The sequence below is a fragment of the Cariama cristata genome, unplaced genomic scaffold (genome assembly GCF_000690535.1).
Source record: "Cariama cristata isolate BGI_N322 unplaced genomic scaffold, ASM69053v1 scaffold34096, whole genome shotgun sequence".
Lineage (NCBI taxonomy): Eukaryota > Metazoa > Chordata > Aves > Cariamiformes > Cariamidae > Cariama > Cariama cristata.
This window is the reverse complement of record NW_009622186.1, coordinates 40,902-58,533: the sequence shown is the minus strand read 5'-3', so window position 1 is coordinate 58,533 and position 17,632 is coordinate 40,902. Positions and strand designations below refer to the sequence as shown.

At 41.9% G+C, this 17,632-nt stretch overlaps 1 protein-coding gene across 1 annotated transcript in view; it reads right to left on the bottom strand.

The window, feature by feature from the left end:
* Nucleotides 1–4,199: 4,199 nt before the first annotated feature.
* The window catches only part of KIT (v-kit Hardy-Zuckerman 4 feline sarcoma viral oncogene homolog), a 45,079-nt gene continuing 31,646 nt past the window's right edge, over nucleotides 4,200–17,632 (bottom strand). Inside the window, exons 14-21 of the mRNA XM_009702252.1 lie at nucleotides 16,282–16,432; nucleotides 14,385–14,473; nucleotides 13,911–14,038; nucleotides 10,570–10,692; nucleotides 6,867–6,978; nucleotides 6,670–6,769; nucleotides 5,919–6,024; nucleotides 4,200–4,766 (exon numbers count right to left, since the gene is read on the bottom strand). Coding sequence (XP_009700554.1) covers nucleotides 4,641–4,766; nucleotides 5,919–6,024; nucleotides 6,670–6,769; nucleotides 6,867–6,978; nucleotides 10,570–10,692; nucleotides 13,911–14,038; nucleotides 14,385–14,473; nucleotides 16,282–16,432 — 935 coding nt within the window. The 3' untranslated portion in view covers nucleotides 4,200–4,640. The remainder of the gene's footprint in view (nucleotides 4,767–5,918; nucleotides 6,025–6,669; nucleotides 6,770–6,866; nucleotides 6,979–10,569; nucleotides 10,693–13,910; nucleotides 14,039–14,384; nucleotides 14,474–16,281; nucleotides 16,433–17,632) is intronic.

The window sequence follows — 17,632 nt, the reverse complement described above, 5'->3', positions numbered from 1 at the left end:
TAAGAAATTAGTGCTCAGGAAAGGTGGCAATTGAAGGTTGTCTGTAACCATTATTCATAGCTACAGAAGTTTCTGGCAACCACAACAGAACTGCAGAGTAGGTTTTCATATTTCTCTTACAACTTCAGTTCTAAACCAGAGGCTAAAAAGTCTACACAACTGCTCCTTGACCTCTGTTAAGACTTAGAGCTCCCCACAGGACAAATAGGAAGTTTCCTAATCCACACATGGGAAGAGGGAAGCATTTCACTCTCTCGGTTTCAGCCTACGATGCAGTAGAATTAAGGATGTTGTTGTCCAACCTCTCCAGTAATCACTGTGAACATTTCGGTCCAGGGTATGACTGGTCGTTCCCTGGTGACTTGGCCAGAAGCATCGTGTCTCCATTTACAGACAACCTCCCCAAAGACCTCTATGGTGTACAGATGTGAAGGAGAACCAGAAACAAAAAAATCTGGTGATGGTGATGCATACCATACTGGTCACTAACTCCAGGTATACTGCAGTGTTTCCACTATCTTCTTCTCTCCCACAGAGCCTACAAGTATTTTCTTCTCTAGCTGGTAGACAGAACCACAGAAGAGTCACTCTCTAGTGTTCAGTATAAGGGTGGGATTTTATTTTCTACCTCTGGCCAAGTGAATGTTACAGCTGAGATTCTCCAAAGTGCCCTTGCTGACTGCAGAATCCCAGACTGGCAGAGGTTGGAAGGTACCTCCAGAGGCCATCTGGCCCAACCCCCTGCTCAAGCAGGGCCACTTAGAGTCAATTGCCCAGGACCATGTCCAGATGGTTTTGAGTATCTCCAAGGATGGAGACTCCACAACCTCCCTGGGCAATCTGTGCCAGTGCTTCGTCATCCTCATAGTTAAAAAAAAGTGTTTCCTGATGGTCAGAGGGAACCTCCTGGGTTTCCGTTTGTGCCCATTGCCCCTTGGCCTGTCACTGAGCACCACTGGAAAGAGCCTGGAACGATCTTCTTTGCACCCTCCCTTCAGCTATTTGGTCTGTGATGGTCCATATTGGTAACATGGTGCTGGTTTGTCTTTAGACCTGGGTACAATGCTTTGAAGGGCAGATAAAATACACACTAAATGCCTTCCTGATGTGCTTTTCCATGTAAGCTATTGCTTAGAACTGGTGCAAGAAAATAATTCACGGGGAAATTGTCTGTGTGACCATGAACAGGAATGGAGGCGGTAATCATTGTGAGCCTTGTAATAAGAAAACAGGAGAAAGATTTTTTCAGAAAGCAGAGATGCCGTATCCTAGGTTGCTTCAAAAGGGGAAACATTTCAGGAAAATAAAATTAATGACGTGTTAACCAAATAAATACATAAAATAGCTCCTTTGGCTATGCTAAATGAGAATTCACAAATTATTTGTACCAATTCAGCTACTGGGATGCCTCAGTATGAAGTCTACTTTGCTTGAATGAGGGGGTGGACAAGACAGGAGGAAAAACGGTTCAAAATCAGCCACAATTTTGCTATCTTCTGAAGCATTACTCAAAAACAATGACAATGCTAATTGTGACAAAGCTTGCACCTCCTGGCTCTTGACAAAATTAGTTTTTAATTTCATTAATTAGTTTTAACAAACAGAGCCAAGACCTGGATGGAAGGAAAAAAAAAAGGAAGCTGTTTTAAAAAGGAAACTCTGAAGGAGGGGAGCTCTTCAAGCAGATTTGCCAACAGAACAGAAATGCTTAAGGGCCAAAACGGTTGAGGTCTGTCTCTCATATGAGCTAGTAGGGGTTTTTGGTCGGACAGTTCTAGAAACTTTTGCTTATCCGCTCTGTGCCTACTATTAAACCACGCACTAACCGTGCCGATGCAAACCCTTATACAGCAGAGGAACAAGTGTGAGCAGGTAAGTCACAGGTTTCAAACCTGGAATAACGAAAGCAGAGGGTCTCCCACTATGATGCAGGGTACCTGCTCAGCAAGGGAAGCATTACCTTCTCTCTTTATGACCCCCCTAAGCCAAGCAGCGTGAGGTCTCTCATGCTGCCTGACCCACAGTGCTGCATTCAGCCAGCCCAGCACCAGCTCCAGTGCCAGCATGCCAGCAGAGACAAGGGCGTGCGTGTGTATGTGTGTTTGAGCGAAGGGGAATATTCAGCATCGCTGCAGCCTTTGAGTGGCTCCAACTGCCTCTGCAACACTGAGATATTTTTGTGCAGTTTTAAATACTATTCATAACATACAGACTCCATCAACAGTCGACAGGATCAATCTTCTAGTTGCAATTTTTTCCAGAATAAAGCTGCATCCAAGTTTCCAAGTATTTGTCCCATATATTCACAAGTAAAGAACTTTCACAGCAAATAAACATTGAAGTTTTCTGGCACACATTTGCAAAAATGTTTCATAATGCCAAACCTGACCCCTGTGTGGCCAGACACTGAGATTTTGCTTCAACCCAAGAATTTATTAAGACTTACATGAAAATATTCCATCTTAACATAGTACACATCGGTAACATTTGAATACATATTTACAGATTTATTTGAACTTTTCTGAACTGCAATTCTACAACCGAGCAACATGTCCATAAGTGTTTCATAAACTTTCAAACACTTACATATTTATACATATAGTTTTTGCATATATATATATAAAAAAATATTTTTGAGACTCAAGGACTGAGAATAGTCAAAAGGACATTATTGCTACATTTCCATATTTACAAAAACAATGCATAAACCCATTCAAAACACCAAGCCATTGCAAAATAAGTTTCAAAAATCCCCAAATTATAAAAATATAAATTTCAAGAACGAAAAAACCCAAATCTCTTTCAGCTAAGTGTCTGTAAAGTACCGAGACATCTATAATTATAACAACAAGTTTGTCTACAGTTGCTCTGAAAGCCAACACATTACAAAAGAGCTTTTATAGCATTAAACTGAAAATGCTCAACAACAAGTATGCATAAGAGTGCCTCCAAACAACTGGCTAACTTTGGAAAGGTGCAACAGCCTAAGTTCGTTCAGTGCAAATGGCTAAATTTTGACTTAACTCTGAAAGACAGATTCCTGTAACAAGAAACCAAATGCACAGTCATAGAAGGAGCGTGGTGTTCAACATAACCCAAAATATACTACCAGTGTGTGTATTTACAATTACCTTGCATTTGGGCAGTTAGTTACACATTTAAATTGCATGTAAACTCAACCAAAATCCTGGTAAAGTATAAGTTACAGAGTGCTTAAGTGCATTGTAAATAAATAGGTAATCAACTAGTATTCTGCCTCTGATACATGCTTCTCTCAATGCCTTTACTAATTTCTAGAGGACAGAAACAAAGGAAGAAAAGAACTAGCAGTGTTTCTGATGGGAAGAAAAGGGGTTAGAAGATACTTGAGCACAGCCCTGGGCTCAACAGATATTGACCTCGAAGCCTCACGTCTGTCAAACCAGGCTGAAGGGATTCTTTCTTTTATCTCATTTACAAATTCAGCACTTCCCAGTTAGGCCTTTCTTCATTACGATCTCCGGACTACTAGAGAAAGATGAAATGTCTTGGGGCAGGGGAAAACAGCCCTTTCCAGTTAGCACTATCCAAGCCTGCCTGCGGGAAAGATTCACCTGGGTAGGAGAAGATAAAGAAAGGGCCCCCAGGAGAGAATTTTTTGCCTCTGCTCTCGCTTAGATAAGGTGACTCATTAAACGGTCTCTCCTCCAGACACACAGTTTACTGGAAGCAGCCCTCCTCCTCTATTTTGACCAACTTGGCAGGGCCCACCTGTCTTTGGTGAACACTTTTGGACGTAACTATTAGCAAAACAAGCACTGAAGCCCTCAGGCTCCCAAGGGAGGGGGGCACGGGACTGGTTCAGGCTCCATGGTGGGGTGAGACCCAGTGATGGGCAACTCCATCCCTGGCAGGGAACAAGCCAGTGGGAAGTAGTGCACATGTCCACAGAAACCTTGCCACCGGTCTGCAAGGCTGACAACATGGGTGGGAAATAAAGATGAAGATCCATGCTCTTCTCCCCTCCTCTGATTCAAACCCCAGAGGTCCCAGGAGGGTTTGCAGCTCTGCAGACCAAATTTGGAAGGGTCTTGGTCCCTTCATCTCTCTTGCCCAAGTACATACAGGACTCTCGCTGGCCTCCAACCCACAATACCTGCCTGGGAAAGCTTCTCAGGCTTGGCTGGAAGTGGAAAGGGGTTTACAAAGCCATTAGCTTCATATTCGTTTATTTCTTAAATTCAGCAAAACAAGATTAACTAGAAAATGACTGTACGCCTTCCAGGCACGGATCCAAAGAAGGATCACTGCAGATTTGGTTTGATCTGCAGTCATCTTATTCCACACCCTGGCTCAGGATTTCTTTTGTTGGTTGTTTTTTTTTTTTTTTTCCTTCAGATCTGGCTCTCTACTGCAAATACACACAACATAGCAAAATATATACAGCTTCAGTTTACATTGCAATGATGCCTGTAACTGTGCTCAGCAGATTAAGTTTATATGTAACAGTGTGTGGTAAAGGACAGTATTACAACAACGTTTCAGCTACACAGTGGTAGTAGTGAGTAAAAGTAAGAGAAATTATTGAAGTCGTCCCTCTCTCACCCCCTGCGCAATACAAACAACTAACACATCTGGGCTCCTCTTCTTCCAGATGCCACTCAAACATCTTCGCGTACCAGGAGAGGCTGAGTAGATGAAGCACTGCTACCCACCGAGTTAATCCTCACCGAGTGATCTGGAGCGTTTCCTTGACTGGAAGGTGGAGTTGAGAAGTTCGCATAAACCTGCAGAAGCGAAAGACCTGTGTCAATATTCTGCAGACCGCTCCCTTCACGCATGCTTGGAGACCTCTCCTTTCCTACCCTTTTCCCACTGTGTAGTACACACCACCATAGAAAAACTCCAGCTCAGATGTTTCTTTGCAAATCTAAAGAGAGTTTCAAAAGGTCTTGGGCTTAACTGCTCTTTTAAAGAATCAAAAACACCAGTCTCAGTTATTAACAACACGGCAGCTTCCAACTGCATGTCAAATTTCAACTCAGGTTGAAAAAAATGCAGCTCAGGTTATTACTAAACTCCCCCAGAAACCTCACTAATACTTCCTTTGCATTCTTGCTTTTGTTTTAGTAACGCCTGCACCTGCCAAAAATACGCTACAGGATGCAATTGAACACCAGCAGCTTTCAGTTTCCTCTTTTCTCAAATTATCAGGAAGCCATGTACTCTGTGCCCAAACAAGGCATCCAGAAGGTAAAAGGAAGCTTTATTTTTAAACTAGGTTTTAAACTTACTTTTTTAAAACCCAGTTACACACAATGCCATTGAGAGAGAAAATCCAAGTTCCTGATGCGCCTCCAATTTTTCTTTGGACTGTTTTGTCTAGTTACCCTCTCAGAAAAATCGTTTACTAGGGAATGGTCGAAAGAGCAGTGAATACAGTGTGTCACGACATACCTCCAAAGTTATACAAATACAGCTAGGGGAAGTAAGTGAGAAGAGGCAGAAGAGCACCAAAAGCTCAACCCCTTCATCCAGAAAGCTTTTCTAATAAAAGCTAAATATACTTCACTTCTGAAATGTTTCCTAGATTAATAAAATTTTTCATAGTTTAAGATAAGATGAATTTAGGCAGTACCATTACATTTTCTAACATCAAAATTGTTGTGCCAGGTCTTTTTTGAGTGAGAAGCATCAGCCATGCAGTCTTCTCCAGCTGATACGTTTTGGGTATGGGCTTAGACAGCTACTGTCTAATGGCACAACTAAGCAGAAGTGAATAGCCCAGGCACCATTTGTACCACCCAAACTGACACTGCAAAACATCTATAATACCGAAAAATTAATGAAGCGCCTGGGCTTTTTGCTCCTCACAGCTCTAGTCTAATGTCTTGCCTGAAACTACTTTGACTCCAAAAAACTGATGATCTGTAACTTACCCGGGGGGCATTATCTGAAAGCTGCTGCTCTATCAGCTGTACGATTTGTTTAAATGTGGGTCTCTGTAAAGGATCAGCATCCCAGCAACTCTTCATTATGTCGTACCTGCAAAGATAATGAAATTAAGTACCACTCATGAGGAAATCCTTAGAGCTCTTATCTCGCCTTCATTATTATTTGAAAGAAAAGGTGTGACCCAGTCCCACAGTTTACCTTCTTTAAATGACTTTTAAGAATAGTGCTGCTAACACCTGTGCTTGTGACAACAAAGGACTCAATACTAATGGGAGTCTCTGGGCAGTTTTCTTTGACAGCTTGCTAAGTGCCAGTTCATTTACAAAACAGTGAATTAAGAATGGCTCACAAAGAAGATCAGTAGCCAGTCCTCCTGCTGTCAGGAAGTAGAGCACAAATGCAGATGCTGTACAGTCTGGTGATACATCTCACTGACTGCTTTATCTGAATTAAAAATGTTTAATTATGTTCTGTGATCTGTCAATAATTTATTGACACGGAGCAGATGTCATGACAAAGCGATCAGATGGTACAAGGCATGAGTGTATTTCATTGCTTGTAACGACAAGGCATGTATTCCGCTAGTTAGAGTACATGAATTATTTAAAACGTGAAAAGAACTTAAAAAAAAAGACAATGGGGTAGTGCAATGAGCCTTAACACAAGAATGGAAGCTTCCCTTCCTTTGCATCATTGCTGATGTTTGGTGATTAGAGGTGCTGGTTGCTCACTTACATTTCAGGTGGTGCACACTCAGGGCTGAACATCCTGTATCCCTCCTTGATCATTTTATAGAACTTGGAATCCACAGGCATCCCTGGATACGGGCTGCTTCCTGTTGAGAGAACACATGAGCAACATGATTTCTGCATCTGCAGTAAAACCAAGATGAAACAGAAATCCCCTGAAATACAGACCTTGAAGGAGCTTACCTAAAGAAAAGAGCTCCCAAAGCAATATCCCATAAGACCAGACGTCACTCTCAAAGGTGTAGACGCAATTGAAAATACTTTCAGGTGCCATCCACTTTACAGGAAGACGAGCCTTTCCAGGGAAAAGGGAATAAATTAAGACAATGAACATACGGCATACAAAATTTACAAGATAAAATTAACCTCTACTACTTCTTTTGTGTTTTAGATACTCATTAAATCAAGAAATAGAAGTATCCAACCAAAAATGGAAATCTCAGCATTTTAGAATCTCCAAGTGCTGCATGGTTACTGATCCATCTTTCTGTGGGTCTACCAAACTCATGCAGTTCCTTGCACTCTGATTTTCTGTATACTGTGTGATTCCTTCTGTCTTGTTTATAAGGGATGGCAGGAAGTCAGAGCAAAATAATATATATGACTATGGCATGATTCCTTATGCAAACATGTAAGTCTGCTTCCATGGACTGGCTACCATAGGCACATAGATGAGATTCACATAGTCAAGATGTTTCAAGGCTTTAATCAACAGTTGAGACATCTGCTTTATCTCCTCAGTGTATCAGAAAAAAATATGAAAATTCACATGGAAGAAATGTATACTGACATATATATTTTGGGCAGGAGCATTGATCTGCTTGAGGGCAGCAAGGCTCTACAGAGGAATCTGGACAGGCTGGATCCATGGGCCGAGGCCAATTGTATGAAATTCAACAAGGCTCAGTGCTGGGTCCTGCACTTGGGTCACAACAACCTCATGCAACGCTACAGGCTTGGGGACGAGCGGTTGGAAAGCTGCCCGGCTGGAAAGGACCTGGGGGTGCTGGTCGGCAGCTGGCTGAACGTGAGCCAGCAGTGTGCCCAGGTGGCCAAGAAGGCCAACAGCATCCTGGCCTGTATCAGAAATAGTGTGGCCAGCAGGACCAGGGCAGTGATCGTCCCCCTGTACTCGGCACTGGTGAGGCCGCACCTCAAGTACTGTGTTCAGTTTTGGGCCCCTCACGACAAGAAGGACCTTGAGGTGCTGGAGAGAGTCCAACGAAGAGTAATGAAGGTGGTGAAGGGTCTGGAGCACAAGTCTGATGGGGAGCGGCTGAGGGAGCTGGGGTTGTTCAGCCTGGAGAAGAGGAGGCTGAGAGGAGACCTGATCGCTCTCTACAACAACCTGAAAGGAGGGTGTAGCCAGGTGGGGGTCGGTCTCTTCCCCCAAGTAACGAGCGATAGGACCAGAGGAAATGGCCTCAAGTTTCTCCAGGGAAGGTTTAGATTGGATAATAGGAAAAATTTCTTCACCGAAAGGGTTGTCAAGCACTGGAACAGGCTGCCCAGGGAAGTGGTGGAGTCACCATCCCTGGAGGTATTTAAAAGACGTGTAGACGTGGTGCTTAGGGACATGGTTTAGTGGTGGACTTGGCAGCACTAGGTTAACGGTTGGACTTGATCTTAAAGGCCCTTTCCAACCTAAAAGATTCTAGGATTCTACAATTTTTCATAAGTTTGCGTGGGGACAGACATCCCTCGGGAATGCTAACTGCAGCAGAGGAAAGGGCACAGAAAGCCTTTGGATTTTCCTCCACCTTCCTCTCCCTTCTTTGCCCTTTCCTTGTCTGACTGTAGGAGCCGGTCATGCTTCTGTCCTGCTGTGGGAGAAACCACCCCTCTTCCTTTTAAGTGATCTTGCAATGATGTGTCCAAAGATGTATTTCAACCATACCACAGAGAAGAGCCTTGATGTCTTGTACAGAAAGGAGACCCAACAGAAAAGGAGGTAAACAGCAAGGAAAAGAAACGAGGTGGAGGAAAGGCGGCGTTAGCCATGGGCTGGGTCACCAGAGACGCAACCAGAGTTGTTTATTTTCTGAACAACACAGACAGCAAACACTCTTCCTGGCCAAGCCCCCAGCTGCTGTCAGCAGCACTGCCTCCCAGCAGTGTCCTCGGCCAGCCGTGCCCCCGCGCTCCTCATCTGCTGTAAGATCAGGCGAGATGCAACCAGATGCCTCCTGCAGCCACTGCTTCCTCTCTCCTCAGGCAGCTGCAGTCTATCCTCCTCTGACCCTTCCAGGCTATGCAAAATCCTATTCTCAGGCAACTTGGGGAAACTTAAAGGGTAGCCTAGACAAGTAAAACTTAATTACTTACTGCCCACTTCCCCTCCTAAGCTGCTGGTCTGCACTTCCCACTCCCAGGAACCTTGATTGATCAAGCAGCTCCTGACCTGACCCCCTGAGCCTGAAAGCAGCTTTCTTACACTAAATGCCACTCAGTATTTTGCCAGGAGAGCCACTCCTGAATTATTTCAGCTCCTGTTGTTCCCTAACCTCAACTTCTAGGCACCCAGTGGCTGGTACCAACATTGTTTTTGAAGACAACCAATAAACCCATCTCTCCCATAGCCTAAAACAGGGATGCTGTAGGTACGTGGGACATCAGGGACTGCTAGGTGACAGCAGAGCAGCAGAGCGATCTCAGATACCTCAGGTGCCATGGACTGACTGAGGTTAACTGAGCATGGCAAATGACTTCGGTGACAGATGCTTAGGTGTGGGATTTTCTCTCTTCATCAGCTTGCCCAAAGCCAGGATGGGCAAGCTTCAGTTCATGTGTTGTCAAGTCCCTAACTAATGACCAGTCCCTGATCATGGAGCACTCAGCTGCGCTAGGGAGGGGGCCTGCCTTGCTGAACATGGATCTTCTCTCCTTTGAGAAACAGTGCAAGTGAAAGCATGTGTACTCTGAAGGCAGTGGCTGGCTGCGTGTACCTGACAGAGACATAAAACACTAATCCAGTTTGAGATGCAAAATACCTGTATTTCGTAGCACGCTTCTCCAGCTTAAGTACAGACAAGCTCGACTTTCTTTTGTAGTAAGGCTTCTTTTACTGCACCAGCACTTTAAAGGGGACTTTGAGTGCTGCCAAGGTAATCTGCATCACTTCAAAGTGTCTTTGTACCCCTCCAGAGGTCTAGTAGGTACTAGTGTGATTGGTACTCTTCTACATGAGAGGTTTTAAACTTTTCTCATCAAAATGCAGTGTCTTGTTCCAACCCTGTTACAGGGTTTGAACTATAGCTGCAAGTTAAAGGTGTATTTGTTACACATACGAAGTTAAAATCTGTGTATGAAATCACAGAAAGCCAAGGCTTTTTTGCCTCCCACTATGCCCTAATCAATAAATTCACACTTCAGAATCCAGTTTCCGTTGTCTGAGTGATGCTTTATAGCAAAGAACAAGATTCAAATCCCTGATTATTTAGAGATCTTAAAAATAAACTATTACAATAATGGACAAATATAGCAATGCCCAGAGAAAAAGTTTCAAAATAATTATATTCAGGATTGGGCTACCAGAATATTCCAACAGTAAAACTTGCAATTACTCACAGAGCTGTAACTTTTAGTACGTTCAGTTAAAACAGAAAGACTGGACGTTATACTGGTGCAGCAAAAACATCTCCTCCACTACAACATACATTCAGATACCAGCACATTTTTTCCAGTGTAACGAAGTGTATATACCAAGGGTTTTGTCAGCACACACATCTACATCCAGAACTGCCCCTCCTAACGTTCCTGACCAGCAGGGACATATACCAGAACTGGGAAATCTACATTTCTGTCTAAGAAAGACTTTCTTCACACATCAAGACAACAGGAACTCCCCTAACTGAAAACAGGTGGATAAAGTATCATATATACTTACATTTCCTTTCACCACATAATTTGAGTCATTCCTTATATCTCTTGCCAGGCCAAAGTCACAGATTTTTGTTATTCGACCATGAGTTAGAAGAATATTTCTTGCAGCCAGATCCCTATGAATGCACTAAATAACAAACAGACAAACAAACACAGCTATTTTATAATATCCTTAACAGGTTGTTGCTTGGTTACGTGTTTACTTAGCTATATTACTTACTGCATTATGCATTTTATGGCAAGCTGAAAGTCATAATGAAGCCATGTGTTAATAAGCTCACTCAGATGATTAAACATTCTGGTGTAGTATCTTTACAATCATGACATTGATCTGCATGGTTAAGGTTGTCTATGCATTTATTTTAGAAAAGACCATGTGCACTTTGAATTTTCTAGTGTTTCATGTTCGCAGCTAAAGTTTAATGTACTTTTTCTCTGACTTTTTATCAAAAAAATCCCCGGCTTGTTTCCTAACACAGGATAAACAAGTGGAAAATGTGGCTTGTTTCTAAAATAATTCCAATGTTCTATTAAATAACTATTGTGGTTGAAGGAAAAGTGCTGAAAAGCTGAAAATAGGGAAAATTATGGTAACAACTTCAAAGCACACAAGTCCGGAAACTGAATCCCATTTCAGAAATACTCCTCTGGAAGATCTGAATAATTAAGTACCTAGGAGACCTTTATAAGCAGACCAAAGTATTTGAAAATACCGGAAATTTTCACATGCCAGTATCTTTCAATGAAGAGTCACGCATTCAGTGACCTAGCTAGCTTAAAATCCAGTTTTCACTTGCAAAGTGTGCACGTGTTTGTAACTGCAGCTCCAGAGGGTGCCCGAGTTTCCCAGCCCACGTGTCTCTTTGTATGCAACTGTGGAGCCCATGTGCGTTTGTTAGAGAACGGAGGTAGTTCTCTAACAAAATGATCTCTTTTTCCATCTGGAAAGGAGAGTGTTAAGCTCCTGCTTTACTGATGGTATACAGTACGCAGGCCACAGCTGTCTGAAAAATAGCTGACGATGGTTTGATTTTTCTTTTTTCCTTGAAATACAAAACTTCAGGAATTCCCTACCAAAACCATGATTTAAAATATCAAGAGTTATGCAAATCAAACTCAAAAATACCTGCAGGTTGCATAAGCAACTTAATCTCTGTCCCTTTTGCATGCTTACACGAGGAACTATTTTTAATGACAATTACTGTCTCAGGGGATTCTCATTCACCTCCCAATCCAACATACCCTGTACTTGGTGTATGTAAAGCTGAGAGCATAACTGCACTGAAGCAGTGAAATGAAGGAATGGCCAAGCATCCAGCATGTCTCTGCCTTGTTCCTCCAGAACCAGTGCAGTTTGCATTGAATAAAGACTTTGTCCATTGGAGGAAGCCTTGTCTTGTGATTAAGGCACTGTGTGCTTGGTAAGGGAATTATCCCCCCAGGACAGGCTCCTATCCTGACTCCTGCACAGAGGCACTTTTATGTCTCTGAGCCTTGATACACAAGCAAGTTGCAGAAGAGCAGCTGGGTACCCTGCGCTGCTGATCTGCGTGGACTCTCCTTACCCAAGGGCGTGAGGCAATCTGAAGCATCTTATCCATCAGCCCACGCTACTCTGCATTTACTAGTGGGAGCTAAGAGTGTGTATGTACACAATGACCAAAGAGGACCAAGCACAGTAATGTGCTAGCACAGCGCAACTTAATTCTGCGGTAAAGCCGTTAATTCTGCACTGCCAAAGCTATACTGCACATTACTTCCCAACCTCATGGTGAGGTGGTGTCACATTCATTACTGCCTTTGCTACTCAATAACACGGTGTCTGTTTGTATCAATGGGAAGAGTATAAAGAAAACAGTCACCAGGAACGATGCATAGTGAATCCTGGGGCTATTCTATAGGAAAATAAGAAGAAATAAAGACTGTGTGTGTTAAGCACTGGATGTCCTGAACAGTGAAGGATGTAGGAGCCCAGTGAAAACCATTAAAATCTGTAAAATAATGTCTTTGCCTGTCAAACCTGTTTTGAAGGTGTTGACAGATGAAAAATAAAGGGTTTGTAAGGAGGAACAGTGGGGGAAAAAAAGTGCAAAAGCAAGCTTTAATGTGGACTTCTTTTGGAGCAGAATTAGAGCCACACTTCCTACCCCTAAGGATCCCAGGATTACTTTATTTTCTGTAAATTACATAAATTTGGTTTTGCACTTTATCCAAGGTGCACCTGTACTATCCTGTGTCTGTATTAGTTACGATGTTTACATGTTAAATGGCATTTTTCCAATAAAATGTAAGAACAACCATAGGAAGATCATAATTATGCTGTGCTTAAGACTTCTATTCTTTATAAATCCCTTTCTGTTACACAATACCTCTCCTATGAAACCCAGAGAAATGTTTATTATGCTCAGGGCAGCCAAAGCGGATTCTTTGTGGGTCTCTAGGCTGGTTTTATCTTTCCAGAAAATTAAAAACCAAGACATACCCTGTGCATTAAGCCATACTGCTAAAAAAAAAGCACACGATGTGATAGCTCCCCTGTTTAAGGCAGTACTCCGCATGAGAGAAGCAGCAAGTGCAGCATTGTTTAAAACTCAGGCAAATAGATAGCTTTGCAGCTGTTTTCATACTGTTGTTTAGTTTGTAAACTCTCCAGCAACGCCACAGAGAATAAATCTTAAACTCTCGAGATTTAATTGTTTTTGAAGGTGTCTGCATGTTGGGTTTCCAGTTCTTTCCTGAATTTCATTTAATTCCCATACACCACAGGAGACTGAAGAAATAACTCCTTGGGGTTCCTATGGGTTTCACTGCCTCCAAAGCCATCAGGAGTTCTCATGAAACTATCTGTGTGCTCCAGGAAACAAAGGAAGGGCTGAAGATCAAACCGGTAAGAGGCACCAGCCAAGCCAGGCAGGGTTCAGCTGCACCTGCCGTCTCCCAACACAAGACATTACTAATTAGCGGAGCCTCAGCGTGCAGCAAACACAGTGCACTGCAATTCCTCTCCTCTGTCTCTTCTCTTGACATTTCTATGACTACTTTATGTTCATGAGCAAGGCCACTGATTCTACCAGCCGGAACCGTGGATACGTAAGAGCCTTACTATGCACCCAATGTTCTGTTTTACGGGATATAAAACACCACTTCTGGCCAATAAGCACAGCAGAGAACTCCAACATTAGCGAAAGCTTCAGGTATGAGAAGGAGCATATCAGATTGCAGCATTTGTTGAAAAGAACACAGAAATGTTCAGCATTTAAGCATGTGGATCACATTTAAAAAGTGATGCTAATGGAAATCAGACATCTACTGATTCTGTCCATCTCTGAAAAATTCTTAACTTACATTTTTGGAGGCAAGGAAGCTCATACCCTTTGCCACCTGGTAAGAAAAACTTAGTAGATCTTCAACATCTAGAGCAAGTTCATCATCTTCTGACACAGAAAGGGTAACATCCTGATCAGTGTAGGTTCCTACGCAATATAAACAACAGCTTTTGAATGGAGCAAGTGTAATCATTTAGAAACAGAGTTGTCTTAACGTTAAACAAAACAGTGATCTGAGTAAGTACCAGACTAGAGTCACGTAAATAGCCCATTGCCAAAAAGCAAAAAATAATCCTGATACTCCGTTTAAGTGTGGAGAAATACAAGACACTGTAATTTAGCCTATTGTTCTTTCTCAAGCCTTCTCATATCAATTAACGAGTTTTAATTGTCCCCATCCATGAAAGAAAAGTATGATAAAACTGAAAAAATCCATGAAGCCCCTCTCTCTGCACTCCCACCAGCAAACAGAATTCCTTGTCACTGTACTCACCAGACTTCACTGGCCGCTTTTTATCGGCTTTTGGTGGGACTGCATATGACACTCCTGGTTTCATGTCCATGTACTCATTGGCAACATCACTGTAGAGGCAGCAGGTGAAATGAAACATAGTTTAGTGAAAAAGGTCTCAAAAGCCATCCAAACAAAAAGCCAAGGTTATGCCAGCCTTCTGAATAGAATGCTTTACAAGTGATCGGTAGATTGGAAACTCATGGGTGTGTAAAAAAGATGAAGAAAGGCCTGTACAGAAAGAGAGGTTTGTCAGTACAGCTAATGATACATCTCAAAGTTTGGAATTTGGCTCAGGTGAGCAAACTAAACCTTTCATACGTATACTGTTTATACAGACTTCACTCTCTGTAAATTAACATGCAGATGTTTCACAGGATCTGCTCATGCTTCCTTCTTCTGTTTAGGCCAACTTCCATCAGAATATTTCAGCAACTCAAGTGGCAATTGAAATGCAGAAGACAAATGGTAAAAAATGTTAAATTCAGAGATTCCCAAGTTCCACAGCAGATTCGTATGTATTTCAAAGAATCAGACGAGGCTTGGGACAGCCATCTGCTACGTTCTTTAAGTTTAAGTTTTCTTATTGCTATATATAATTCAAATGTACAGATTTTCATACTGTATGGTTTATAAATATACAGTTAGGCACCTTTAGAAATGATGGATGTACTTCGGCATTTTTCACTTCATTGCCATTAGAACTCACATACATAGCCCTTCCTTAGCCTGAAATACCTGTTTAGTTTATGAACAATAAATGCAGTCACAGAACTAGCACGGGAAGGAGTAATGAGATCACCAATAGCTTTAGTCACCACCAGGAACACATCTGACGCATTTAGCACCTGCAACCTTACAGTAAATACTAATACAAGTAGTATTATTAATAACCTGCCATTAATACCTCAGTTTACAAAATGTGCTCAAACGGGGAGATTCCTTCACTGAAAAGAGGGCACACCTCCAATGGCAAATCACAGCTTTGTGTTCATCACCTCCATGGTGCCAACCTCTCTGGGGCATCACCAGCTATCCATAGATTACCACGGCACAAACAGCTTCATCAGTACTACGTCTTGCTGGGACAAAGGACTTTACCACATCCTAAGGGTCTGCCTGGTTCTTTTGTGTCTGCCAACACAAAGTAATGGGCCCACTGGGGCAATAAACAGCCTAAAACCAAAAATGGGCAGGTATTTTTGACAGCCCCCAGGTTCTGGTAAGTTATGTCTCCCTCCCTTTGCAAAGGGAAGGACCGAGCAGGAAATCTGCTTGGAAACACACTTGGAAAGAGCTCTGGGCTGGTATCTAAAACAGAGTGGTTAAAAATATACAGATGAAGTAACTGGAAAAAAAAACAAAGTACTAGAGAAACCTCAGAATCGTGACACGGGTTGTGTCATCACAAAATCTAGCGAGCTATCGGTGGCAGCTTGGCTCTGATATTGTAAGGCACTGGTTTGATTTTGTAAGAAGTCATTTCTGAAGGCAGGAACTTAGGAGAGCTCGGAGCATTAACACCCCAACACTGGGGGAATTGTCATTCAAGCTGCTAAATGAGCACTGCCAATGTTTAACAGGAATGATAAACACAAATACATACGAAGATGGGAGCCAAGGAGTTGCATGAAGTAACTACAGGAAATTTGATAAAGAAGTAAAACAGAGAGTATATACAATCAATCGTGCTCTGTTAGAATAGAACACCCACTGTACAAATCATCTCTTTAATTACATTGTTTCCTTGCACAGCAAAGAATCTTCAAAGCCTGCTGCATGAAAGGCTTCTCCACATCTCTTATCCCTAATAAACTTTGATATCTCCTCCTTCCCAGTCTTCTAAAAACACAAGTACGTTTCAGCAGGTCATACTTACGCCGCAGGCTCTGCCTGATGCAAAAGGTTCTCATAAACTGCTGTTTCTCCATGTTCTTCATGTTTTGGACAAATAAATGAATCTCGTTTCCGTCTCAGAAAATTTAAAAGATCACCATAGCAGCAATATTCCGTAATGACCAGAGTGGGACCTGTAGATGTACGTGAGGTTTAGAAAGCAGGTGAGTATTGTTTTTAAAACAGAAAACCTTACATAAAGATAGCATTCAGCCAAGCACACAGGCTCGGCTATTAAAAGTCACACTGCCTAGCACTGTCTAGCCTTAAAAAGTTGTAGAAAAGTAACCCAGCATCTTCCCTTTCACAGATCAGCAACTATGGTCCAGCTAAAGCTGTGTCACTCCCAATTAATTTTCGCCCCCTCAATAGCATTGCATTGTACAAAAATTAAACAAATAAGTCTTCTTCTCTTTCTTCATGTGATGATGTTTCTGGCCAGCCACATCTGTTTGATTTTGCTCACTTCCTGAAGGAAGTTATTTGTTCCAAACGTTAGAGTAATTCAAGCTTCAAACATTAATCCTTTTGATTCACTTCTGTTTACAGTAGAGCTTCACACTCCTTCAGTAATGTTTTGGAAATGATGTAGAGTGTTATATTCTGCAGTATAATAGGAAAAATCATTCAAACAGAACAGCCTGCTGCGACAGAAAACTACATTGCACAAGGTCTTAGAATATTAAAATGAAATCGGAAAGGAGAATCAAGTCATCTCCAGCACGGATGTTTATAGATCAAATATATGTTTTCTGAGTGAATGACTCCAGCTATGGCCCTTGAATATGTAATTGTACTGCGTGTTATTTCATCTGTAAGGTTATTCTGTACCACCATTTCCTAACCTCACTAGTTTATTTCCATTTTTCTGCAGTTAAAAATTATAGCTTTTGTAATAGCAAAAGCAGTGTTTGTGGCGGGATTTTCTTACAGACGCCACAATTTTTCAGCTGAGACAGACATGCATGCAGGCCAGTGAGTCTGCTTTGTCAACTGCTTAAACAAAATTGTTTCATCCTATTTTTAAATCATTAAATGTGAAAGTGAGAAATGTTTTGCCTCTGTCTAAAACTATGACTTTTTACAAGCTCCTTTTCTTTGAAAAATGAAGCAAAAACTTAAAAGAGCAAATATTTGTGTAAGAAGCAACACCACCTTTCATATTAAAATGCACATAAATTAAAAACACAGGACTGTATCACTCTGTATTGACACTTCAGCTGTTTTGTAGCTTTTAGTATGTATGAAAACAAACTTATTAAGTTAATATTAAATGTGAAACACTTGGCTTGTGCAATAGTTTATTTGGAAAATTCTTTTTCTCAACTTTCTGC